Source organism: Psammomys obesus, unplaced genomic scaffold (genome assembly GCF_907164565.1).
Source record: "Psammomys obesus unplaced genomic scaffold, mPsaObe1.curated_primary_1811, whole genome shotgun sequence".
NCBI classification, from domain to species: Eukaryota; Metazoa; Chordata; class Mammalia; order Rodentia; family Muridae; genus Psammomys; species Psammomys obesus.
Window position 1 is genome coordinate 9,437,804 of NW_026592666.1, and position 27,339 is coordinate 9,465,142.

The window sequence follows — 27,339 nt, forward strand, 5'->3', positions numbered from 1 at the left end:
CAGAAAACGAACAGGCAGCCTCTGATGTTAAGCTGAATTTGCTTACTTTTCAAGTTAAATAAATGAAGACCATTTTTGAGAATAGTGTGTGGTGTTATGTACAGATAAAGAGGAGCCTCCCAAACCTTCTGAGTGTTGATTCTATAACAGTATGTTCATGGAATATGCTACCTAATTTCTCAAAAACAAAAACAATCCTGGGTGTTAGAATGTTAATGCTTTCTTATTTTCTTGAAAAGGCACAAGTTTAATCCTAGTAATTTTACTGTATTTTATGTATTTTTCTCAGAACGTTGGGTAAATGCTGTGAAAATTACATGGATGATCTTACATACAAAGTTTAGGAGCTAATAGGTCATTTCTGTTGTATTTCTTGCAACAAATTTGGTATTAAAGTATGTTGAAAAATAATTTCATTAATTATTGCTTCAAGGAATGAAGACTGGTTCTGAAACATTTATAGATCTTATTATGGAGGAATCCAAGTAGGAAAAAACCCTTGCTAAGTTCTGAGTTTGTATAGGTGAGGGTTTAGTGACTGAGATAAAGTGGTGATCACATGGCTCACTCAGGACTTCATTCAACACACAGCTTCTGAGTGGATAGCCCAGCCGTGTGACAGATGCTGGGAATCCCAAGACATATCCTTGCTCTCAAGGGAATAATAGTCTTATACGAGAGTCAGTGAGCAGCAGGTCACAGTGAATCCACATTGAGAGCATGCAGAAAACACAATAGAGAAAACCTTATAGACTCTCCCAGGACAGGAAGGGAGGCAGGGAAGCTGCTGGGCATGGCTCCTCAAGGGAAAATGCTCTATGAGGCTGCTTCTGCAGTCTTGTCTGTAGTGTTTGTCCAGTAGTTTATACCTTCAAAGGTTGATATAGGAATTATGAACATATTTTCTTGATGTGTTTCTGTCTATGCTTGTTTGTTTTCTTTTCTGATAGATTTTTTGCTGTTGAAAATGGGCACTGCCTGCATAATTGTTCAGTGTTTATCAATGGAACTTTGAAGCTACTGCCTTCCCAGGTCCAGCCTTTGCACTGCCCTAAGAAGGAGCATGCTTTAGTTTATTTATTTAGTTATTTTTATTGCTGTTGTTTGGCAGTTTCATACATTTTTATAATGAATTTTAGTCATTTTGACTTCTACTTCCCTCCCTCCCTCCCTCCCATAGGAACCCTTCTCAACAGTCCCCCCTCCTCCCAGCCTGTCTTCTTTTGTATGAGGCCACTGAGTTTTACAAGTCACTCAGCCATGTGTGGGTGGGAGCTCACTTAGTGGAAAGGAGACATCTTGTTGATGGCGGCAGCACCAACGGCCTGCCTCCTGAAAGCACCGTTCTTAAGCAGGTGTGCTCCTGCCTTCTGTTCAGTCTCTGAGTGGCTTCCTCACTCCAGGGGATTGTAGTGAGGCCTACCTCGAAGCTGCACAGCACCTTTGGGTGCTTTATTCCTCCCTCTGTTCTAACCTGCTGCCCGTCTGCTTTGCCCTGCTCCACCGTTGCATGAAGCACTCAAGGCCAGCATTAGTCTCTTCCTGTCCTAAATATGGCCTTTCTTTGAACCTTTACAGTCTTGATAAACCTTCATGTGAGAAACACAGTAACTGATTAAAGCTGAGATTTGTCAGTTTGAGCGTTTTGTTACTATTGCAGGGTGATACTTTTACAACAAAAGCTGACAGCTGGAGCTTTTTACTTTGAGTAAAGCAGTGGTCCAGGAGTTTTACTTCTGTTAAAATTCATATTAGCCAGGTGTACTTGTTCATGCCTTTACTCCCAGCAGGCACTCAAGAGGCAGAGGCAGGTGGATCACCGTGACTTTGAGGCCTCGGTTACATAGTGAGTTCCAGGACAGCCACACAGAGCTATACAGAGGTGGGCATAGTTGAGAAGGCTCAAAGAGGCCTGGCTAAAGTTTACTCAGAAGAGTCTGTCAGGATCAGGATAACCCTCTGGGTTTAGAACCACTTCTGTTTAATACCTGCATTTTATAGACGAAATATCTGAAGCTTAGAAAGAATCTAAGCAGCAGACATGGGGCCCACAGCCTGTGAGAGCTGGAGCTGGAAAGCTTTGTCTCTTGATTTATGTTAAACTGCTGCCATTGTCATCAGACTGTGCTTCCCGAGGTAGCTCAGTTCATTCTTCCTGCTGTGGCGTGGAGAGTGTGCCTCTGAGGACAGCTCCTGCTGTCACTGCGACCAGTGCCACCCCAAAGGTGGGATTCCTCTTGCAGTAGCATCCTTAGGTTACACTGTAGTATGGATTCAAGTGTTAGCCACTTTATTGAAATGGAAACAGATGATGGCATATCTGCAACAGTCTCTATCCAGTTCTGTTTCCTTTAAATAGTCATCAGAAATCTCCCCCCCTTTTTTTGCAAGATTTCTGTATGTTGCCTCTTATAGTCTTTGAAGGGAGATGAAAAATAGGATTCCATATGTTCTCAATATAAAGCTTAATTTCCACTGTATATAAATAATTTCAACAGTATGTAATTCTTTAATTATGGGTGAATTATCTCGTAAGCCCTAAAAGTCAGCTGTTTTCTAAATGGTGTTTGGTGACTATTTTTGAGTGATTTTACTGGATTTTCTAAGAGTAATAAAACGGGAGTGATTTTTATAGCTTTGGTTCTCTGGAGTTTCTATAGAAGAAACTGGCTTGTTGACATGTGCTTGTCCTCCCATTCCTGGGAGGGTAAGGCAGGAGGATCTTGAGTATAAGCTGGTGGAGAAATCTTATCTCACCTCTCTCTGAAGCAGGGGGCTGGTGGCTTCCTTTGGGATGCCTTCCTTGACTGATAAGGAATCTTATGGGCTGGGCATTGTGGCACACACCTTTAATCTCTGAAAAGCAAAATAAATAAAAGAATCTTACATTCTTTTGTCTTACCTCCACCTCACCCCCCCTGCCCCCACTTCTTCTTTGAGACAGGGTCTTGCTACAAAGCCTTGAACTCAGAGATGCTCCTGCCTCTGCCTACTACTGCACTGCCCTACCTGTGTCAGGCCTGGGCTGTTTGGATTATTGACATACCTGATTGATACTGATACCTAGGGCTGAAATCAGGGCACATAGCATGCTCTACCTCACTGCATTGTACTCCAGCCCCTTCTCTCTTGTGGGTTAGTCTTGTGCTTCTTTTCTTTTTTAAGCCAGAATGTTGCTCTCAGATGTATGTGTGCAGTGTTTCTAGTCTAAATCTACTTGTTGCCCTTTGTTCTGTGAAGAGAGTCCATACTTTTCTGTGACAGACATTGCCTTATCCCCCCTGGGCTTAGGCAGGTCCACAGGGTTCTCTTGTTTGAGCTAATGCGCATGGAAGTAATAACTGAATCATGTTCAAGCTTTGGATAGTTTTGGATATTTATAACCTACCCAACTTTTAATAATGTTTTACTTTTGTTTTCTAAAATAAAATACCACATAAAAGTTTGCTCTTGGTGAACACTTTTAGTGGTCTTTGATTATTTGACTGTCATAGCCTATTCTGAACTGTTGAACACACAAGAAGATTCTTACTCGCTCTCACTGTTTCTGGTTTTGATACAAGGTTTTGTTGTGTAGCCCTTGAACTCTCAGTTCTGCCTTTATCTCCCAAGCACTGAGTTATAGGTGTGTGCCAATATGTCTGACTCCATAGCTGGCGATGACTCCGTGGGTAAAAGTGCCTCCCTCCAAGCAGGAGGGCCTGACTTCAACCTTGGGACCTACAGACTAGAAGCCAGGAACTGACACCTGCACTCTGACTCCCACATGTGTCCGAAGCCCATGTACAAGTGTGTGTGTACAGGCACAAATAATAAATAAAATAATGTAATTTTAAAATGATGTCATGGTGACTGTGAGTTGACATGTATCCTTTAGCTTTGGATTTTTTTTCCCAAGCAGATTAACGGGTGATAAATTATTGAGTACAATAAATTTTCTACTTTTAATACATAGCTATCAGGTTGTTTTTCTTAGCTGTTGTCATAATTGGCTTTTCCAGCAGTGAGAGGGGGCTTTCCTTAATAACAGAAATCTCTACTTACTCATTTTTGTGGCCTTTATTTGCTCCTTTGTGACAAGTTTTTCAAGCAAAAGCAACTTTCAGTAAGTAGACCAGATTCCTAAGTAAACTTTCCCTCTGACAAAAACTTGGTAAAGATTGTTTTAACTCTCAACCATGTAAGAAAAGCTCAGTCAGAGAAGGAACAAAAGGGTTTGTTTTCCAATGCCCACATTTACAGGAATGGTGTTGAGTGATGGTGTTGAGTGTCGTGTAAACGAACTTTTCTTTCAGTCTTGGAATCTTGAAGCTTAGTAATTTGAATAAGTTTTGCAAGAATGAATTTAAATACAGTCAGCCAGGCATGGTGGCACACACCCGTAATCCCAGCACTTGGGAGACAGAAGCAGGTGGACTTCTGTGAGTTCGAGGCCAGCCTGGTCTACAAAGAGAGTCTAGGATAGCCAAGGCTACTTAGAGAAATCCTGTCTCAAAAAACAAACAAAAAACTTACATTTAAACATTTTTACATAAATATAAAATTAGCTTTTACAAAGTTTGAAACTTTCTTATAAAGTATGAATTGAGAAAAATCTGAGGGTTTTTTTTTTCTCTTTTATTTTAAGTCACACTGGCTTTGTGATTTATTTTATTATTATTATTATTATTTACATCAGAAAGTCTAGATTTTCTGTGCTTCAGTGGATCAACTTAAAGAAAAGAACGCAGTCCCTGGTGGAACTGACTGGCAGTCGAGCTTCAGCTTCTCCCCATTTCCTCAGCTCTAAATTGATCATTGTGTTTGTTGATGAGGTGAAGTGAAATGAAATATTGGAATGTGTGTCTGTTGCCTGCTAAGGTAATCTGTTTGTTGTTGTTGTTGTTGTATTTTAGTGATGCTGATGCTTTGAACTCTTTTAGATTACACCTCTCAAGTAGTGATAAACCTACTAATAAAGGCCCTTTATGTCCATTAGCAGAACGCAGTTGGTTTTGTTAGCGACTGCATTGTCTTTTGCTTTCATCCATGGTAAATGGTAGCTTTTGCTGATGTTGCATAGAGGTGGGACTCTGTCCTCTTGGACTTGGCCCATTCGTAAGCATTGGGAAGTAATCTTCAGCTGTAGCAGGTGGCACAGCATCAGTGGGCAGATTGTATCTTTGACATTTCCTGTGCCTTGATGAAACAAGTGCTCAACACTAGGAAAAGCCTTATGAGATCACAGAGAATCCCCACTGAATTTCCCATGAGTTCTAATTGGCATTAGAGTTGGGTGTACTGGGCTAGAGAATCAAATTGTCATTGCTTCTCATAGTGGTACCTCATCGGTGAAAAGTCAGCTATGTGGAATGTTTGCAAACTTCTCCATTATGTATCTATTACATATTCATTGCATATACTCGGTGTAATTCCAGTGACTGTTGAGTTGTAGAATGTTTTATAATTATTCACTCATTTTTTAAAGATTTATTTTTATGTATGTATGTCTGTGCATGGGTGCCCAGGGAAGCCAGAAGTCATCAGATCCCCTGGAGCTGGAGTGTAGGCTTTTACAAGCCACTTGATGTGAGTGTTGGGGGCTGAACTCAGGTACTCTGCAAGAGCTGTATGTGTTCTTAATCATGGGGGCACCTCACCCCCTATTATTTTTTTAAAGAGCAGTGCTGTCACGTTTCATTTCCTTTTACTATGCCTCCATCAACCTATATATTGCGTCCATGTTGCATCTGGCACACTTTTTTTTAAATAAGCCAAAGGATCTGGTAGGAGGTGTTGGAGTTTGAATGCCATAGTGTTACCTTGCACACATGGTCATTTCTGTGTAGTAACTGAATAGACTCTAAAACCTTTCACTGACTGGTCTCCCAGTTTGCAGCTAAGCCATAACTCCAGGCTTGGTTGTTGGTCTGATTTTTCAAAAACAAAATGCAGGCAAAGTATAGATAGTGCTTTTTGAATGTTGCTTTACAGTAGTAAGTGATTCAGAAGTGATAGTAAGAGCTCCAAAGGAGGGACCATCAGTCATTTTTCTCTTGAACAGAAACTGTCTCTTTTTTACCGTCCCTCATTTGTCACCTTTCTGTTGCAGCTGTGTTCTGTTCCCTAGTGAGCTCTCATTTTCAAATATTAGAATAAGGGTCATTTAGAGAAGAACTGAAGTTGAAATCAGCTTATGGAAGTGCTTTAGGACAAGACCCCCTGGGCAATTCTTAGTGGGGGTTAAGCTGGAAGAAAGATGCCAGTGAGTGTTGCCAAGTGACATGCTGACAGCTGGGCATGACAGTGATTGCTGGACACTGGTCCTTCCTGTCTCCTTCTTGCTTCCCATAGACTTCCCCCCCCCCCCAACATGCATGCTTTCTGGGTGAAATGCCTGTTTCTTTTGAGAAGGAGACATCAGTATTCACTGGTGTTTCAGACACAATGTCTATAAATCTTCTCACTCTCGCTCCTTTTAATTAAGTCTCCATTTGTAGTCTGCTGTGAGTGCCTTACAACACATATAGAAGCCACATGACAATACAGCATTGATCAGGTTGCTATATGTTTGGAAGTTGTCAATTCCTTTGTCTGACTTTCAATCTCTTTTCTCTGTGTTTCTAAAGAGCTTGGTATGCCTTCTGCCTGTGTGTGTAATCTTATGGGGTGATATTCTGCTCTCTGTCCGTCTGCACAAATAGCCACCACAGAGTGGGATTTGATCTGTGTCTCACTCACCGTACAGTCCTTGCAGGCTTTCTCCCAAAGATTAGGCTTTTCTGTCAAGGTTTTTATTTGTTTATTCTTTACAGTTTCATGCATGAACACTGTGTGTTCTGGGTCCTACCCTTCCCCTCCTGTTTCCCCACTGTCCTTCTCCTCACTAGAAATATCTTCCCTGTTTATTAGTTTTGGTTTTATTTATTGTCTCACAGAATTTTACTCGGCTGTCTATGTGACCTTGAATTTAGAACACACCATCAGAGCCTGAGCTTACTATCCCTACACACCTGGGTACCATGCCTCACCTGTCCCCGAATCTGTTGTTTGCTGAAACATCAGGAGTAGATGTTAGGGTCCTCTGAGCCCCTTTCCCTTCCATAACGGGCTGTTGGGAGGGCTCGACTTCTATGCCAGTGCACATTGCTGCTGTGAGTTCAGGGTTGGCGTGGCCGTGTCACGGCACGGTATAGCACAGCCACTGTCCCTGTCTCTGCCTCTTATATTGCCACTCTCCTTACCATCTGGCTCTTACATTCTTCTGTCCCCTCTCCTCAGTGTTCTCCCAGCCTTTAGGGGGTGCTGTGAATGTCTTATCTAGGTTTGAGTCCTCAACCATTCTTTATTCTCAGCATTTTGTGTAGTCTTGCGTCCTTGCATTTGCTGATTCACTGCAAGGAGAGGCATTTCTGTTTAAGGCTGGGAGTCGCCTTTGTCTGTGGGTGTAAACATAGATGATTAGGGAGTGTCTTGATACTGCAGTCCAGCTAAGTGGCTATCTTAAGTTCCCCTTCCCAGGGTCTAAGAGTTCTTCAGCCATGTGTTTTGACCCAGGTTTAAGTGTTATACATGAATACTTATCTCTTGGAGAGCAAGCCTCAAATCTTAATTGGGAGCAGCGGGTTACTCCGTAGTAGTCATGCCACCATTATACCATCAGCACATCTTGCCTGGCAGGTTATTATTGTTCCTGAAGCTACCTTTCAGATGTTAAAACATTATTTTCCATTTTCTGTTTCCCCTCAATATTTCATTAGTGCAAAATTTATATTGATTTCAATACACTATTTTGTAGGTCTTTTGACTTAAAACTTTAACTTTTTTACAACTTTATCTACTCTGTTTCTCTGTCTTTTGTATGCAAGGCAAGCATTCTTTATCACTGACCCATAACCTTATCGTCTTACTATTTATAAAATGAACAATTTTGTTATCCTAGGCCCGTGACTTAACTTTTCCTGCTGAGCCATTTCGTTGGCCTGGGTAGTATTCTTTAAATATGGGAATGGAAAGGTTCCAGTGGCCCTTCATTCTCCTAGCCAGCCCGCCTCTTTAGGGCACTCATTTAGTTGTCAGTGCTGCTGGGCTGCTGTAAACTTGGGGCAGCAGGAAGAAGCCACTCTGTAACTCACTCCTTATTTTAAAAAATCCCCTAGCCCCTGGCATGTGGTGGACAGCCTGAGCTACACTGGGACACCCTGTCTGAAAATACCAAGAACTGGGGACCTAGCTTTGTTGCTGAGCCTGTAAGCCCTGGTTTGGATTCCCAGCACTACTGAACTGTACCAGGGGTAGGCCGGTCCTTAGTGTTGAGACCATATGTGTTTGCTGGTGAGCTCAGCAATGGGTCAGAGGCCTCATTACACTGAAGAGTCACCCTCTGCCCTCCCTTTGTGACCTTTGGTTCCGATAGTGGTGACAAGCTGCCTATGTATGGTAAGAGGGTTGTTTTCTATGGATTACTTATAAGGAACATACGAGTGAAAGCCTTACATATGTTCACAATCTACTTTAGTCTTTAGATCATTGAGTCAAAATTAGCCTTCCTTGGGAATATTGGAAGTGTCGTGATATATAATTATTGGTTCTTTTTCAAGTATACTTGGGTTATTTATTGTATCTTAGTGTTTTTAGTGTTCTAATTTTCAAAAATATTTTAAAGTTTCAAGCTTTCAGAAAAGCTGTAAGATTATAAAAAAAATTAAGATACTTGTTTTCTAAACTATTTAGAATTATTTGATATAAGTAAGGTTCAAAGGTTGTAGTCATGCCAATAATTCCACTAGAAATTTTATTCCTCATGATTAAAATTTGTCTGTATTAAATTGTCAAGTTCAGAATTTATGTGCTAGAAACCCAAATTCCTAATTATATATTTAAATTTTTTAAAGTTATTTAATATTTTATATTCATCTGTATTTGTGACAGCCAGACATTGGAAATCAAGTGACAAAATCTGTTCCAATGGTTTTGTCATTACAAATGGTATTTTACAAGTAGTATTACCAACATTTAGGACTTCAATGTAAATACCAGAACTCATAGGTCAGTATCTATTCTTTTAACTTTCAGTAATTAGCCCTTCTTTCTAAAGCTGAAAGGAGAAGAGATTTTTCAAACATCTTCTACAATGGTTTAATAATTTTAACATTATCCAGACTTGGAAAAGCACCTTTTACCCAGTTCTTCATTACCTGGTATTTAGTTTATTTGTTTTCTGTTTTGCTTACACAGATACAGGAGTGTTTGCCTCACTGAAAATATCTAAGTCCAGGCTAACTATGCAGCTTGCCTGGTATGTGCAAGCCTCGGGCTCAGGTCCTAGCAGTACTTTCTCTCCATCCAGAGGCTTGAAGCCCAGCAGTGTGCTTTAGAAAGGTTCTCAAAGCAAATGCCGTGTGTTACATTCAGAAGAGGACCGTTTCTATTCCCTTGGAGAAGCAAAAATTAGATGCATTCCAGCCATAGAGGATGCCTGTGGCTGGTGAAATTGGGAATTTCTCCTTTCTCTCTTCAGTTTTCTGAATTCACTGGCAGGAATTGCAGACAGTTATGCTGAGGGCATGCTAGTGAGCTAGAAATGTTTTAGAAGATTTTTTTTTCTCGTGTGTGTGTGTGTGTGTGTGTGTGTGATTTGTCCTGGAACTCACTCTGTAGACCAGGCTGGCCTTGAACTCAAAGAGATCTGCCTACCTCTGCCTCCTGAGTGCTGGGATTAAAGTGTGTGCACCATTGCCTGGCCAGAAGAACTTTTTTTAAAAAATATTATTATTTTTATTTTTTTTAAATTTTTGAATCAGGATATCTAGCTTCCATATAAGAAATGCTTACAGTTTCAGAAAGTACTCCCTCATCCAAAGGGTCGACGACACTTTTGATTATAAGTCAGTGTTCTGGCGATCCTTCTCAGTTTCTTGTGGAGTGTGCTGTGATGCTTTTATGCCTTTGGATTTCCTTTTCTTCCTCCTTTCTGTTTGTCAGGGTTTTCACTGTTTGCATTAGTGTCTCCATCCATGCTTGGGGCTGCTTTGACAGTTTCCAAGACTCACTACTTCTTATTAAGTTCTTACTCCTGAGAGGTGATAACCACAGGCCGAGACCACATGGACTCCTTTCCAGCATTGATTGCACCGTGCTCCATCGAAGCTGTATCCCATATGCAGTAGTTTAGTAGCTCACAGACCCAAAGTAGGATCAAATCGGCTAATTGCAGATTAGAGGCTCTTTAATTTTTCATTATTTCTTTTTTGACGCTCAACTGTCCTTACACACACATTTTTGTTTTAACTATCTCTTATTGCCTTAAACGCTTGAGTAATAAGGGCCATTCTAGTAAATCCTCAGCTAAATTAACTCAGTTATTTTGGGGCAATGTAGCCATTACCTAGAGGACTTTGAGTTGTTATTTGAATGAGATGAGACCTACAAATCAGCTTTTAGGATAATCTTAAAATGTTTCAATAAAAAGATAAAATCAGAGATGAGACAATAGGCTGCAAGTGCGGAATTTCTTCTCCCACAACCCGCGTGAAAAGCTAGGCGTTGCTGTGGCCTCTGTAACTCAGCAGTGCAAAGGCAGAAGCAGATGGAGCCCTTCATGTGCACATACCCCACATACAGTTATGCATCAGGTACATGTGTTTGTGTGCGTGCACATACACAGAGATTAAAATTCCTCATTCCCCCTCTTGTTCACATGTTGTCTTTAAAATTTTCTAGCTGTCATATGAAATGCTTGATTTTTATATGACATTTCATACATTTGTGATTGCTTTCTCCAAATTATGCCGTGTAAGTGCATTCTTCTCTCCCCTGCGGCACCCCTGAGTCCCACCACCTCAACCCTGCCACACTAGGGACCAGCTGGGTAGCTTACGATGGTAACTTGTCAACATTGTGTTATTCTCCCAGTAGGAGTTGGGAGGGTCTAGCTCCACCACATCCTAGCCAACACCAACACAGGGTATGATCGCGTGTTTTCATGTTAGACTTGTAGTAGTGGAGAGTGGCACAGACGTGTGTTTCCTTTATGGCTGACCTGTTGACCATCCTTTCATGTCTTTGTTGAGTTGAAGTCCTCTGTGTCTGCTGGACATGGGCTCTGTACTTGACGTATGTGCACAAGTATTTGTCTACTCCGACTTGGGTTTATTCTTTTTATCTTTGTTATTTTTTGAAGAAGGTTTTTAGCATTCATGAAGGCCAACTTACCATCTTTTTATTAATTAATTCAATTTACACCTCAGCCATAGGCCTTTCCCTCTTTTCCTTCCAGTTCCACCCTCCCTTCTGCATCCCCTCACCCCTATTCCTAAGAATAGGGGAGCCCCCCTTACCCACACACCCCAGCTCACCCATTCATATGAGGACTGAGTTCATCTTCCTCCCCTGTGGCCTGGTAGGGCAGTTCTATTAGGGCGAAGTGATCAAAAAGCAGGCAACATAGTCCATGTCAGAGATTTCCCACACACCCCTAACTAGTGGGCCCACATGTAGCCTAAGATGCCCATTGGGCTTATCTTCTTGGGGTCTGTGCATTGTAGTATGTCTCCTGTACTATATGACTAAAATCTGCTCATCAGTGAGTATGTACCATGTGTGTCTTTCTGGGTCTGTGTTACCTCACTCAGGATGATCTTTTCTAGTTCCAGCCATTTGCCTGCAAATTTTATGATTTCTTTGTTTTTAGTGGCTAAGTATTCCATAGTGTAAATGTATCACATTTTTTTTTATGCATTCTTTGCTTGAGGGATATCTAGGTTGTTTCCAGATTCTGGCTATTACGAATAAAAATGCTATGAACATGGCTGAGCAAACGTCCTTGTGGTATGGTGGAACATCTTTCAGGTTCATGCCTAGGAGTGGTATAGCTGGGTCTTGCAGTGTGACTATTCCCAGTTCTCTGAGAAAGTGCCAGATTGATTTCCAAAGTGGTTGAACAAATTTGCACTCCCACCAGCAATGGAGGAGGGTCCCCCTTTCTCCAGGTCCTCACCAGGATGTGTTGTCACTTGAGTTTTTGATCTTAGCCATTCTGACAGATGTAAGATGGAATCTCAGAGTCAGTTCGATTTGTGTTTTCCCTAATGACTAAGGATGATGAGCATTTCTTTAAGTGCTTCTCCACCATTTGAGATTCCTCTGTTGAGAATTCTGTTTAGCTCTGTATCCTATTTTTAATTGGTTTATTGGTGTTTTATTTTTTGAGTTCTTTATAAATTCTGGATATTAGCCCTTTGTTGGATGTTGACTGCCATTTCATTCTGTTGATGTGTCCACAGCAAGCATACAAGCATACTATCACCATCAGCTCCACAATAAAAGGAGCTAACAATCATTGGTCACTATTAACTGTCAACATCAATGGACTCAACTCTCCAATAAAAAGACAGGCTAATAGAATGGTTGGGAAAACAGGATCCGACATTCTGCAGCATTCAAGAAACACACCTCAGCAACAAAGATAGACACTACCTCAGAGTAAAGGACTGGCAAAAGGTTTTCCAAGCAAACGGACCCAAGAAACAAGCTGGAGTAGCTATCCTAATATCTAATAAAATACACTTTCAACCAAAATTAATCAAAAAACATTATTAAAGCATAAATCACAATCCATCCCAACACATTAATAGTTGGAGACTTCAACACCCCACTCTCACCATTGGACAGATAGAGATAGAAACTAACTAGAGAAATAATGAAGCTAACAGAGGTCATGAGTCAAATGAACATAACAGATGTTTACAGAACTTTTCACCCAAACACAAAAGCATATAATTTTTTCTCAGCACCACAGGGAACCTTCTCCAAAATTGACTATATAGCCCAAAGCAAATCTCAACCGATACATGAAATTGAATCAACCCATTGTTCTTTTTCTTTTTCTAATTATGCTTGTTTGTATCATGAGACACTAGTAGAAAACATGAGCATATACTCCAGTCTTTAAAACATTTTTTGTACAAAGCTTGTGTGGTTTTCTACCTATCTAGTCAGTGGTTCATTTTGAATTAATTTTCGTGTTTGATGACATTTGGGGTCAGTGTTCTTTCATGTATTCTTCAGAGGTGCCTGCATGGCTGATCTTGTTCCATTGAAAGCTTTCGTTTCCACTCTAAGTTGCCTGTGCAACTTGCCAAAAATCAGTTGGCAAGCATGTTTGGCTGACCTGTGGGCAGCAGTTCTGAGGTTCTTGACTCTGTTGCCTTGTAGTGAGCCTTAGAACTAGACAGGCAGACCCCAATTGTCCTCTTTTTAAACTCTCAGTGGTCCTTCTGTTTCTGTGTGATTACTAATGCCAGCTCGCCAGCTGCCACTGGATTCCTTGGGATTTTGATTGAGATTGCTTGAAATGCTCAGGTCTGTTGGAAGGGAAATGCTGTTCTAACAGAAGTGAATCTTATATACTTCATGGCAGTATCTTTCCATTACTTAGGTCCTCTTGAATTTTTCTTTGCACTGTTTTGTTAATCAGTAGAGGACTAATGTCTTTGTTTTAGACAGGGTTTTATCTGTGTATTGTAAACTAGCTTAACATTTGCCATCACCCTGGCTGAGCCTTCTGATTGCTGAGATTTCAGGTGTCGTCCATCACCTGTCATTTCTTTCATGGAATTTGTACTGAGTAATAGTAGATTTTGTGGTGCTATTCAAAATAAGGTTATTTTTCTTAAAAAAAAAACTTTAGATTTTTTTTATGTGTTTAAGTACTTGATGCATGTATGTACGTGTGCCTTATGCATGCCTGGTGCTCACAAAGGTCAGAAAAGGACATTAAATTCCCTGGAATTAGAGTTGTGTATAGCCTTGAACCATTGTGTAGGTCCTGGGAACTAGACCTGGGTTCTCTGCAAGAACAAGTGCTCTTTTTTTTTTTTTTTAAAGATTTATTTTATGTACTCAATGTTCTGTTTGCATGTACACCTGCATGCCACAAGAGGGTACCAGATCTTATTATAGATGGTTGTGAGCCACCATGTGGTTGCTGGAAATTGAACCCAGGACCTCTGGAGGAGCAGCCAGTGCTCTTAACCTCTGAGCCATCTCTCCAGACCCCAACAAGTGCTCTTAACAGGGTTTTTTTTCCCCCTCTTAATTTCACTTTATAATTACTTCTATGACAATATGTAAGAATTGTGTTAGTTTTTATTTAATACATCGGCCCTTTACCCTACACCTTTACTATGTTTGCTTACTATGCTTTCTAGATTTTCTAGAGTTTGCTATGTTAAAGTTCATATATATTTATGTGTGTATGTGTGTGTGTGTGTGTGTGTATGTGTGTGCGCGCACACACACACACACGCGCGCAAATGTGTGGGGTGTATGTGTATAAAAGTCAAAGTCAGAGGACAGCTTTCAAAAGTTGGTTCTCTTTCCACTGTATGGTTTCCAGGTATCAAACTTGGGTCCTTGGCCTTGGCTGCAGGCTACCCTTGCCCACTGAGTCCTCTTGTAGCCCTGCTGACCTTTTCCTAGACGCTCTCTCTCTTAGAAGAAGGTTCCTACTAGTTCTGATTCACTGAGAGGTTTTGAAATCATTATTAAATGTTGAGTTTTTGTGAAAAACTTTCTTCTGAATCCATGGGAATCATGTGGGCTTTCTGCTGGCAATAACAAATTATATTAATTCATTTTCAAGTGTTTTATCCTTTTCATATGCCATCTTGATTTAAATTGTGTTTTGAGAGTGATTTTGCATCTGTACTCTCTAGAGGTCTTCCTGTGTCCTTGATTATTTTTTGCTGTCTGGGTTTTGTATTAGAGACAGGGAATGAATAGCAAGAGATGCTTCCTTTTTAAAAAAGTTTGCCTGACTTATGTGTTGCATCTTCCTTCAGCGTTGCTAGAACTCACCAATGATACCGTTGGAAGTTGTAGCTTTCTTTCCTGGGATGTTCTTATTCATAAGATTATTTTCTGTAATAAACATGAGGGTTCAAATAGTGTTTCTCCCTGTGCGCAGGCAGTAGCATTAATTAACTTCTTAGAAGTTCGTGTCTCCCGTCATAAGGTCTCCTGGGTAGCTAGTCCAGGTAACTCGGATGGAAAGGGGGCAGTGTCAGGAAGAGCTGCTCCTGTCACTTCATCTGTCTCTTACGCTTCCATCTCAGGTGCCCTGGGAACCAAGGAGAACTGAGGAGTGGATGGGCATTTGAAGGACTCAGGCCTATGGGTAGGGCCCAGCATGGTCCTCAGAGCAGCTTTTGACGGTTATGTTAGAGAACAAGCCTGGGAGGTTGCTCTTTCACTCCTCACAACGGTGTAATTTATTAGATAGATTCTGTACTAACAGCCAGGTTCGGGCCAGTGACCTGCAGAGCTCCAAGGTGTAGCTAGGACATGGAAGAGAGAGAGTGAAAGCACTGTATATATCCCAGGTGTTGGATGCAGGGTGGAGTCTGCCATTGTTCAGTTGCCCCTTCATGTTCAGTGTAGGGGAAGTAGAAACAGCTACCAGCAGTGCTAGGCTATGTATTCAATCTAATGTTTGTCACAGACTTTCTGTTAGCTGTCTCGACTTCCCCTTCATCTCTGGAGGATGAAATTTCATTTCTGTGGTAAACAGCAATTATTTTTAGGTTCCTTGACAGGAACTGATAATAATTATACTTTCGTCATAAGAGTTTCTATACTTCTGTCTAGTTTTGACCCTCTCAAGGAATTGTGAAATATTTAAAGTAAAGCACAACATTATATTTATAAGAATTCTGTGGCTAAAAATATGATGAAACAATGTTTTGTGCAATAAATCTATGCTTATTTAAAATAATAGTATACTTTTTAATGGTCTCATAATAGTTGAATATTAAGAGTATACTGAGTATAACTTAAATTGAGGTGTCTCAGTTTTCCTGTCTGCAATGATTTTGGTAATAAATGTTTGTTCTTGAAGATCCAATCAAACTCATCTTTAATTTTTCCTGCTTTCATTTCCATTTTATATCTATATTTCCAACCATTTTTATTTTATACTTTTAAGAATTTTGTGATTTATAGGGCAATAAACAGATCCCTTTTTTCCAGATTTGTCACTTTATTGTACATCAAACCTAGCAAAAGAATAGCTTGTTTGTCTGAATTCTGTTTATTCCAAAAAAGTCTAGGATAATGTAACATTAACATAATGTAACATAATGTAATAATAACATTAGTTATTAACAATAACTAATAACATTAGTCATTATAATTCAGTGTTGGGGCAAAGTTGTAGCTTAGTGGTGGGGTACTTAATTGCTTAGCATATGGGGCTCAGATTCAACTCCCAACACAGAAAGAAAGGAAGGAAAAAACAGAATGTTAATATAAGGAAAACATGATTATGTCATTAGCGGCTCAGAAAAAAGCTTCTAACAAAGTTAGCATTCACTCCTTATAAAAACCTTAAGTAAAAAGGAATCAAGGGAAACTAGTGAGACATGATATGACAAAGTACAACAAACCACCCACTAAAGTGTGAATAATGACAGTCAGAGGTGATGCAGCAGTTACCTCTGCCATAGGAGTTTCATGTATCTAGGTTTTGTAATGGACAGAAGTGAGATATTGATTTCCAGATGACACAGATCTAACAAATCTAAGATACCTGTTTGTGAAATAAATGGCCCAGCAAGATGGTGAAGTCTGGAGTGTCTGGGCATGAAGGGGTCAATAACTTGTCTTTATTTTGCAGTAAACAGTGAAGGATTGAGCTCAGCATCTCTTCTAGTGAGTGTGAAGTAGGTCTCACTTGGCTTTAAAAACTCAGAGCCGGGCCTTTTTAGAAAGTTGGGTAAGAAAATGTATGGCCTGTCTATTGCAAAAGCATCATGTTAACAGTTTAGGCGAGAGAACGCACACTGGGCTACCTTGACTGCGTATTTGCTCCTCATAGTCTTTATGGAGCAATTCAGTGCTGTTCTTAGTGGTACCCAGGCTGTGGTATTTGCTCTAATCACCTCCTTCTCTTCTTCTTCCTCCTCCCACCTTCCTCCTTCCATCTGTAATGTAGGTGGGATTAGAAGCACCTGTTGCATAGCACTGTGTACGTTACTCAAAGAGAAGAGCTGTGAGCCACCTTTGTACAATGTACACTATATATTGTTGAGTGAGAAGGAACTGTAAAAATTCTCTAGATGATTGGTATGTAGAGACAGTTAGGAAGATATGTTAAAAAGTATCAGCTACAGCATTGGTGATTAAATAGGCTGTCCTAGCTAGCCACGCAAAAGCTTCTTGTTACAGTCTATCAGCGTCCATTGTTGTTCCTGGCACTAACAATCTATCCAGGGAATTCAAAAAGGACCTTTTCAATGTAACTTTTATTTGTAGGGCTGTACTCTAGTTCTGGTGTTGATGTTAAGTTTAAAGAGAGCATGTTAGCTTGTTTATATACAGACTTGAAGTTTTTCTAAACTTACATGTTGCATTTTAATTACAGGCGTCAGTTAGCAAGGTAAACGTAGCAGAACCATGGCTCAGTTTCCGACACCTTTTGGTGGTAAGTTTTGAAAGTTTCTTTCTTAATCTAAGTTGTGGCCAGATTTTAAGACTTTACAATGATGGGAAATTTCAGATAAATTAATAGAGTTGAATTGGGCTGGGATGTACCTTAGGGGTAGAGCCCTTCCCTTACATGCATGAAGTCCTGTGTTCAGTCTTCATTACCATGAAAACAAACCAACATAATTAGAGAAAGTTAGACAGTCAACGCTCATAGTATATGAATTTCAGTGATTACGGACTAGATTTTGTTTCATTGGGCTGTTTTGAAGTAACTCTAAAACATCTTAACCTTTCATCACGAAGATTTTAGTGTGTTTATTTACTAAATGATAAAAACTAAAGTATAATGCCATTACCAAATCACTAAAATTCACACACATTCTAGTTATAAAACTACATGATATCCACTTCATGCTTTATGTAGCTTTTCATTATTTTTGTTCAAATTGAATTCCAAATAAGGTGCCTGGGTAGATACCTCCATCCTTGCTCTTAGACTCTGCCTGGCTTGGCTTGTTGCTTGCACAGTTTATTTGTTGATCTGAATGAATCACACTGTACTCCTTCAAATCCTGAATTTGAAGCATGACATTTTAGCTTTACTGTATCTGTTTGAAACTCATCGGTCTGGGTAAAATGTTTTTCTGGCACGTTACTCGTGCATGCCTTGTAGTGCTGGAGATTGAGCCAAGGGTCTGACACACTGAGCCCAGAACCTATTAACAAAACAAAGTATGGCATGCTAACAGGTGATCTTGGCAAGGCTGTGGACAAAGTGAAAGGTCTGAGTGAGTGCTTGACTGCCCTACGTAGGCTCTTCTTCCAGACCCTAGTATTGCCAAACCCACAGGAATGTAAACCAATTTTTTGTCAGTTGTAAAGAGTCTAAGAAGGCATTGCCTGTGTTCCTGTGAGCATACTGATGGAAGTCTCTAGGATTCCACACACACCTGCAGACTTTTCCAGAGCTTCACTTATTTTGTGTTACTTGCATGTTTGTTTTTTGGTTTGCCTTCTTAATTAACTATGTTATTTGTATTTATTTTTGGCTTTCATTGTGCTTGTAAGTCTGAAGCTCAACAGTGCAGTAACAGTCCCTTTACCTTTGTAGAGCGGTCTGTGAGGGAAGAGGGATTGGTGTCAGGCACTTTTCCCAGTCATATGACACAGTGCTTGGCACAGGAACATGTTCGGTAAATATTTTCTCAGCTTCTGAATGAAGCGGGCCCTTCACTGTCATACCCTTCCCTGCAGAGAGGAGAGTGTTAGGATGTTACAGGCATAAACAGTTGTGTGAAACATAGCATCATCGTATGTTCCCACTTTGGACACAGTGATTGGCTTTCACAAAGTTTTTTGTCCATCATCTAGAATTACTTTAGTGGAGTATTATATTTTACAAGACGAGAGCCTAAAGTATTTATATACATACATACATACATAGTTTCCTGTGTCCTTTGTGTGGTCCTTAGTTCTATCAGAACAGTCATTTTCAGAAGCAGCTTTAGTGAGGCACAATTGAGATGTCCTCAGTTGACTAGCTTTACCTGTACCATTTGGTGATCACCAACACATTTGCAGAGTTGTTATAACCATTACAGAGTATTTGAATATTTTCATAGACTCACACGATTCTAGTTGTGCTTTAGTACTTTCACTGCCTCCACCACCACTCTTTTTTTAATGCTCGCCTTGGATTTTCATAATTTTTGCCTGTGACATTTTAGGCAACTAAAATTAGAGTTTTAGGTTTTAGTAACCTTAGTCTCTTTCTTAGTTTTATGTAAATAAATTGCTGAGTATTAGTATTTTTCATATTGTTTTAACTGTAGAGTTATAGGACAAGTTTCTAGAAAGTATTTTTGCAAATTTTTAAAATTGCTTTGTTCTTAATTTTTAAACTTTAAACACATGTCTTCCAAGGACTGTGGCTATAGCACACCAGCAGGACTTTAAAGTGCTGTGGATATGATGTGTTTGAACATTTTATTTCTCTTGGTAAGTAATTGCCTGTCTTGTCTTTCGACTGCAGGGAGCCTGGATATCTGGGCTATAACTGTGGAGGAAAGAGCCAAGCATGACCAGCAGTTCCATAGTTTGAAGCCGATATCTGGATTCATTACTGGTATGTGGTTCCCATCTGTACATTTTCAGTGAGCAGCAGGAACTCTGTCATGCAGAGTGGAAGTAGGCGCATGTGACCAGTGGGACATTTGATCCATTTCACCCTAATCTTGAACCTGTATTTTTGTTTTTTGTTTTTTGTTTTTTTATATTTTGTTTACCATCACCTGTATGTTGGGGTGGGGGTAGGGGTCAGAGGATAAGTATGTGGGGTTGGCTTTCTCCTCTGTCTTCCCATGGCTTTCAGTGATCCAGCTCAGGAGCTCAGGTCGAGAGGCTCAGGCCCTTTCCCAGAGCCTGTCTCAGGCAATTAGTTGCTTCTCCTGTAACACCATCAGACCTATCACAGTATTTGTGAGTGTCGGAACACTTGTTCTTGTCTTTCTGTTGGGAATTGGCCATCGTCAGAGGATTGCATTCTTTAAAATAGGGTCGGCTCGGTGCCCTAGTGCTAAAGTCTAATCTTGATCAGGCCCAGGAAACAGTAGATAGCCAACGCTTTCTAAGGATTTTATTGCTGTCACTGAAAGTGGCTTCTGTGCCTTTCTGTGAGCTTAGCTGTTTGGTCACCATTCAGCAGTTCAGGGCAAAAAGTGGGAATCTGGGTTTCCTAGAAGGTGCTCTATAGTTGTTTGTACGATGGATCTCCAACTGACTGATTGGCAGGATTCTTTTTACTTGTAGTTGCCCAGTCTGTGTCATTACCAGCAGTTATCAATATTTAGAGTAAAAGCTCTTTATAAAAAATAATTTATTTGTATTTATATACATTGTTGTTTTACCTGCATGTATATTTGTGTGAGGGTGTCAGATCCCCTGGAACTACAGTTACAGACAGTTGTGAGCTGCCATGTGGGAGCTGGGAGTTGAACCCTGGTCCTCTGAAAGAGCAGTACGTGCTCTCAACCACTGAGCCCTTTCTCCAGCCTCAGAGAGACTCACAGAGCTCCGCCTGCCTCTGCCTCCCATGTGCTGGGGTTAAAGACATGCGCCATGGCTAGAGTAAAAGCTTTTTACAGACTACGGCTCATCAGTTGCTAACTAAGGTGTTTGCTACGTGTGCCTTGCCATGCGCTATTCACTTACTGTAACAAAGTATCTGATATAATCAGGGGCTAAAACAGGTGGAGTTTTGGCGCACAGTTTCATTTCAGGACCCAGTGTCTATGCTGATGACCTAGGACTTTTCACAACATCCTGCCTTTTAAAATCTCTACCATTCTCAGGAGCATCAGGCTTGGGGCAGAACTGTAAATATTGTCCTCTGAAGTACATTTAGCATCCAAACTACAGGAGTCAGGATGGGGAGCTCATCTTGTTAAACTACAGCTTAAAGTAGACGATTTATCCCAGCAAATACTCAGGCCCTTTAAAGTGTTGAGTCAGGGGGTTACTTATGGATCATTGATTAGAGACCTTCGAACTTTCCTGTGGGGTCATTGGTGCTCATAGCATAACCTGCCTCTTAAATAATTTTGTAATTTTGCTCTAAGAGTATCTCTGTTAGCTCTTGCTGTTTTGCTTTCCTAAAACTTTTCCCACTTACTTTACAGGTGATCAAGCAAGGAATTTTTTTTTCCAATCTGGGTTACCTCAGCCCGTTTTAGCACAAATATGGTAAGTTGGAAATTTATACAAGCAGAATGTAAAACAAAACACTATCCCATTCTATTTATTTGGAAGTAGATTTGTGTGTGTGTATGTAGAAAGAGAACATGCAGGTCTAGCCTGGAATGTTTTGTTACTTCTTACCAGAAAAATACTTTTGCAAAGGACCAACATTTGAATAGCAGTGGTGTGCACAAAAATTAAGATGTAACTGAAACATCTGAATTTGGGTAGTTTCCCACAAATTTGTTTTGGCTTCATGTGTGTCATTCACACTTATTTAAATGCCCCCCTCCCATTTTTTCCTTTCTAATGAAATTATTCTTTATCTTTCACTGTTTGAGCATTAGTAATATAGAAATAGCTGATTTGGTACAGTGTGATACTTGACTAATGCTAAGTAAGTGTTGAAGTTTTTCACAAGTAGGGGTTTGGCCAAGAGCATGAGTAAAACAGGCTGTTAGATACAGTTTTGGGTTCTAGGTTTCCAGCTTTGGGAGGCATTGCTGAATTCTACTGACCTGAAAGAAAGCCACATTTTCCTCTGTGTGGCTCTTACCAGGACTGTGGCTCTGTTTCCTGACTGGGCTAGTGTTACAGTGTTCTGCACTTGGTGTAAATAAAGGCAGAGAATTTGTAGTCCTAGCTATAGCACTTTCTGTCTCTGCTATTGGGAACATTTATTTGCCCTTTTTGATCTCAGTTTTTAATCTAGATAATTGGCATTTGTATTTTTTTTTTTTTTAAATAAAGTTGAGTGGATTGGCCAAAAAAAAAAAAAAAAATACACGAAGGATCTAATGTGTGGCTTTACACGTGCAATAGGCCAGCAAACAAGAACCAGGAAGGTAGGGCTTAGCCTCAGAGACGGGCCCTCCACATAACTAAGCTTTCCAGCTAAGTACTCCTTCCCTTGAGTGACCAACACGGTCATGTTTATAAGTGCACAACAGCCGGAAAGACTGGCAGAGCACCTGTTGCTTTCAGACTCCGGAGCTCAGCATTTACTATTCATTAAGTGCCAGTGTTATACAAAGTCATGCTCTGAAAAAAAAAGTAAAGCTTAGGTGGGGCATGTAACACACACACACACACACACACACACACACACACACACACACACACACACACACTGTGTGTCATATATTCAGGTTGAAAAGCATTGTGCTGGGGTTTGGTGCTGCATTGGGTTACATGCCGTCTTTCGTAGCTGTCACCATTTTGGCGGCCAGTCTCTGCCCTCCTTTCCACTAGAGCTTGTTTCCAGGACACTGTTTCAGTTCTAACTGTGGGTCCATTTGAGGAGAAGTAAAGGCTCAGGGAGGAAGCATGCATGCAGGGGCTGTCAGTCAGCCAGTCACCGTCAGAATCGAGGTGCACTTATGTGCCACGTGTGCATTTTAGCAGGTTTTGGGTTGCAGCCTGGTGTGTGGTGTTCTTTCCCTGCATTAAGGCTATCTCTAGAATCTGCTTTCCAGGGCTCCTCCACTGACTTGTGCGTATCTGCTGAAGTTTCATTTGTGAAGCATTTTACCACCAGGTATGCTAGCACAGGGCTGTAGTCCTGCCACTTGGGAGACAGACCAGGCATCACGAGTTAGAGGTCATTGTGAACTACAGCATGGGCCCCCGTCTCAGGGGTTTCTTGTTACTGGGTATGAACCCAGCGCCCTGGAGGCTGGTGTACAAGTACTCACATTGAACTGTATTCCTGGGTACCACCCCTGCCTTTTAAAAATTTTATTTTGATGCAGAGTCTTACTTAGGTTGCCCATAGTAGCATTGGATTTTATTCTTCCTTCCTCAGACTTCTGAGTAGCAGGGATTACAAGGCTCTGTCTGTCCTCTCTGCCTTCTTCCTCTCAATGCCAGGGCAAGGCAGAAATAATTCCAAGCATTTCAGCTGTCAGATGTTCTCTATCTGCCAGTTCCCTCCCCGCTCCTTTCTGGAAGTGGTTTCTAGGAGCTCTGTCATCTTCAGCCATTGTTGTAGTCTGGCATTACATTCTGACCTAGCTCCTTCAGAGAATTCAACTTCCTCGTTCATGTTCTTCACTGGAAATCCAACAGAGAGACAAGCAGTCCTCCCGTCTGAGTAGGCTATAGCCAAGACTCCAGAAACAGTTAACTGGAATGCACTTTTCTGCTCACTTTGTACCCACGTTGAAATTAACTCTGCAGCCAAGAACATATGGGAGAGAGTGAGACAGGACAGTCTGCCACTGTAGATGCAGAACTCTCTTCCTCCTCAGGTCATTGCCACTGGGCTCACCTATGTCAGGGTCCATCCTAGTCCTCTCTCTACAGAGGAGAGTGCAGGTGGCCCAGGTACCCACCCAGGGAAGCACAAGAATGGGAGCCTGGACCAGCTGCCACCATTCTGGACAGGGTTAAAACAGGCTTGAGGAGCCTACGCTCTGCTGCAAGTCAACGGGGGTTGGAGCCAGGCTCATGGGCAGCTTGCGCGTCTCGGCCCATCTTCTTAGTGGGGCTCATGTTGGGGAGATTTCAAACTGGTTTTCAGAGATAACTGCAGAGAACCTGAGTTTCTGTTCCTAGCACCCGAATTAGACTGCTCACAACTGCCTGCAATTCTTGCTCCAAGGGATCTGACTCTGGCCTCCAAGTACACTGGTGTCTATGTACCCGTTCACGTGCACACATAGAATTGAAAATAAAATATACCTGTGTTTAAAAAGTACAACTACACTGTACATGATGGCACATGCTTCTATTCAGAGTACTTTGAAGAAAAACAGAAGGATCCAGAGTTTAAGGCCAGCCTGGGCTAAATGAGATCAGCTTTAAAAATGAAACAAGCACATTTTTAAAACTCCATTAAGGAACCAGAGAGATGGCTCAGTAGTTAAGAGCTCTTTCTGCTCTTCTAGAGGGCCTGTGTTCAATCCCCAGCACCCCTATGGAGGCTCACACCTGTTTGTAATTCTAGTTCCGGGAGACCCAGTGCCATCTGGCCTTTAAGGGCAGCAGCCATGCACAGGGTACACACATAACACTAATTGATCAGCTAATCAAGACTGTCCATTCAGCCAAAACCCAAAGCCATCACTGAATGTTCAAGTCCAGTATGATCCTGCTTTTTCTGTGTTTCATCTCTCAGCTCTGACCTCTGCTGCTCACTCTCTTCCACAGTGTCTACTCCAGAAGCTGACCTTTGTCCTCACAGGGGCAAGTCTCTCCTTGCTTAGGCCACTGTGTTCCACTGTTTTGGTGTCTCCTTCCTGCAGTCACAGAACCCACACAGCTGCTTGGTGTCTGTTTGTCATCCTGTGCTGCAAAGAGGTGCTGTTTGGTGAATTTGTCTAGAGTGGTTCCCTTTGCCCACTCAGTCCCTCCTCCAGTCATCTGCACCTCTCAGTGGATCTTTATCTCAGGGTCTTGAGCATGCTGGACCAAGGACTTCCCACTGAAACAAAGCCCAGCCCTTCCTCCAGCCTCAGTTGTATCCGCCACCATGTACACTGATCTGATTTGTTCTAAACAAGAAGGCAGAGGCCATGCCTTTTTAATTCCCAGATAGCGCTCACACCAAAGCACCCTTAGGGTTTTTTGTTTCTTGTTTGAATGAATGAATGACCAAACTGGCTTGCTCTTTCCTATGACCTGGCCTTCTGTTTAGTTTAGGGCACCAAATAGCAGGTGATTTGGCGGTGATGTGTCTGTGAGGAGCAGTACCTCCTGAAGGACTCTACTGTCCTCATTAACAAGGTTCTCAAAGCAGCAGTGTGTGCAGGGCTGTACTGGGGAGTTCTGCTCTTCATTCCCTGTTCCCACTCACATCACTGTTTCTTATCATTTTCATTGTGGTGAAAAGCAGGCACAGAACGAATAGTGTTTCATGTGTCTTCCTCCTATATTAAGGGTTAACTATAAATTCACTTTTATATTTTGCTTTTCTCACTTAATATGTCCTGGAAGCCACTTATCATTCATTTCCTTCTGATCACACAGCGCATGTACCATGTGGTAGGGCTTCTGTCCAGTGTCCCGTGTTTCCATACTTGGGTTATTTCTGTGTACTGTGATTACTGATAACATAGTGATTACAGAAAACACTGCGATGAACAGCTTTTAGCTGAGTGTTTTTATGCTTTTGAAAATGTACCTTCACAGTCAGTTCATAAGTATGCGGCTGCTGGTTGTAAGCAAATGATTATGGGTTGTAGTAATTTTCCCATCAATAGTGTATCAGAGTGGTGTATGATTTGCTTTATTTGTATAAATCAAACAAGAGAAGTATACCATTGGTGTAATAGTCACTTTTCTATGTTTGTGATAAAAGACCACGACCAAGGCAACTTACAGAAGGGTATATTTTGGGCTTGCAGTTCCACATCATGTTGGAGAAGCATGGCAGCTGGCATCAGGCATGTCAGCAGGAACAGCTGAGGGCTCGTATCTTTAACCACAAGCAGGAAACAGAGGGGCCACATAGAGGAGACGTTGAAACCTCAGAGCCCATCCCCATTGACTCACTTCCTTGAGCAAGGCCACACCTCCTAAGCCTCCTCAAACAGGGCTGCCAACTGGAGACGAAGCTTTCAAATGCCAGACACTATGAGGGACATTGTACTTAGCATCTCTGCTCTTTACTCACCAGCCTCCTTTTAGGCCACTTCTGACACAAGGCTCATCTCTGATCTCAACAGCAGTTTCCAGAGCCATGTGGAACAGCTTGTTTGCTGGGTTTAGCGTACACTTTTACCTTTGAGGTTGTGTAACTTTGGTGTCAGTATTGTCCAGACTTACCTGCTTTGGGAGGGATTAGTACAAAGTTCATTGGAGAAGTAACTACAGGTTGGCTCTGAAGAGGATGACAGAGCCAGAGTGTTTTGTTTTTGCCAAAAGCCCTGGGCAGTGGGATAGGAATTGCTGTAGAGCAGCAGCCGGATGCCACTTTGTTGGCTGCTGGGAGGGAAAGAGTGGAGGGTTGATCGTTGTGAGTAGCTGTGTTTCCAGAACATCTGTGTGTTCTCTGTCACTAGGGAGTTTTAATAGTTACATTTTGTTAATTCAGAGAAAAAGTATTTTTGAGAATTGGAGACGAGATATTCAGCTACATGTTGGGCCTTGCTGGGTGCCTTAATGTGACACTCCAGAATGAAGGGCTATCTGCTTTCTTTCTCCTTGCCCAAGGAAGTGGGAAGGGTTTTAGAAGCACTAAATTATTCTAATTAAACTCCTATTTTAAAAAACAAACAAACAAACAACAACAACAAAAAACCTCTTCTCCTTTAACCTATTAATCTCACGGTGAGTATTTCTGGTTTCCACCAAGAATGCTTTTCAGGAGGAGCAGTGCAGGGGGTGGAGTGTGGGCAGGCGCACAGTCCTTAATTTAAAGATAAATAAAGCATGCACAGTGCTGTTAACTGGAGCCTTTCTCCCCTGTAAAGCATTGGTAATACTTTGCAGAAAAAGGAAGGATGGTCACCTTATTTGTGTCTTCTAATTCTGAAAGCTCTTGCAAAATAAAATGAAGTCCTGTCACAAATATAGAGGCAGAACGCAGGCACATGGATTTTCACAATGTTGAGTTTCACAACATTTTGACCAGTTTGAGTTTAAGCCAGAGGCACCAGATTCATTCAGGATTATGAGATTCTGTCAACGTTGGTATTTATTTCAGCAGATAAAGGCCAAATGAAAACTCATTATCAGCCCAGAAGATGTGGATTAAGGAAAACTGAACAAAACACAGGGACCTTTTCTTCCAAGTGACTCTGGCTTTAGCTCAGCAACAGAGCTCTTACACAGCATAATTATACCAATAGCTAGTCAGTGAGCCAAGAGACCCATTGTGTGGCATTTTAGAGCCTGTTATCCTGGCACTTAGAGCAGGAGGCGCAAGCTAGCCTGGGCTACATGCAACCCTATCTTAAAAGCATTATCAAGTAAGTTAGATTACTAAGCAAAAATCGCAACTAAGAATTGCTCTAACCAGTGAAGTACTCAATCGTCCTCTAAACTCAGAACTTAGCGCAAATGTGCTAACTGGTGGAAAGGATTGTTACAAATACTAAAAAAGACAGATAATGCCCTGTGTTTCTTTACTCAGGTTATTGTATTAGTGAGATGCTTAGAAATTTAGCAATATAATTAATGCAGCATAATTTACTA

The 27,339-nt window shown here is 41.2% G+C and overlaps 1 protein-coding gene across 2 annotated transcripts in view; it reads left to right on the forward strand.

Annotated features, from left to right (window-relative positions):
- The window catches only part of Itsn1 (intersectin 1), a 173,147-nt gene that overhangs the window by 31,952 nt on the left and 113,856 nt on the right, over positions 1-27,339 (forward strand). For both annotated transcript variants that reach the window (XM_055614891.1, XM_055614892.1), the window contains exons 2-4: positions 17,402-17,461; positions 19,499-19,591; positions 21,144-21,207. In XM_055614891.1, coding sequence (XP_055470866.1) covers positions 17,434-17,461; positions 19,499-19,591; positions 21,144-21,207 — 185 coding nt within the window. In that variant the 5' untranslated portion in view covers positions 17,402-17,433. The remainder of the gene's footprint in view (positions 1-17,401; positions 17,462-19,498; positions 19,592-21,143; positions 21,208-27,339) is intronic.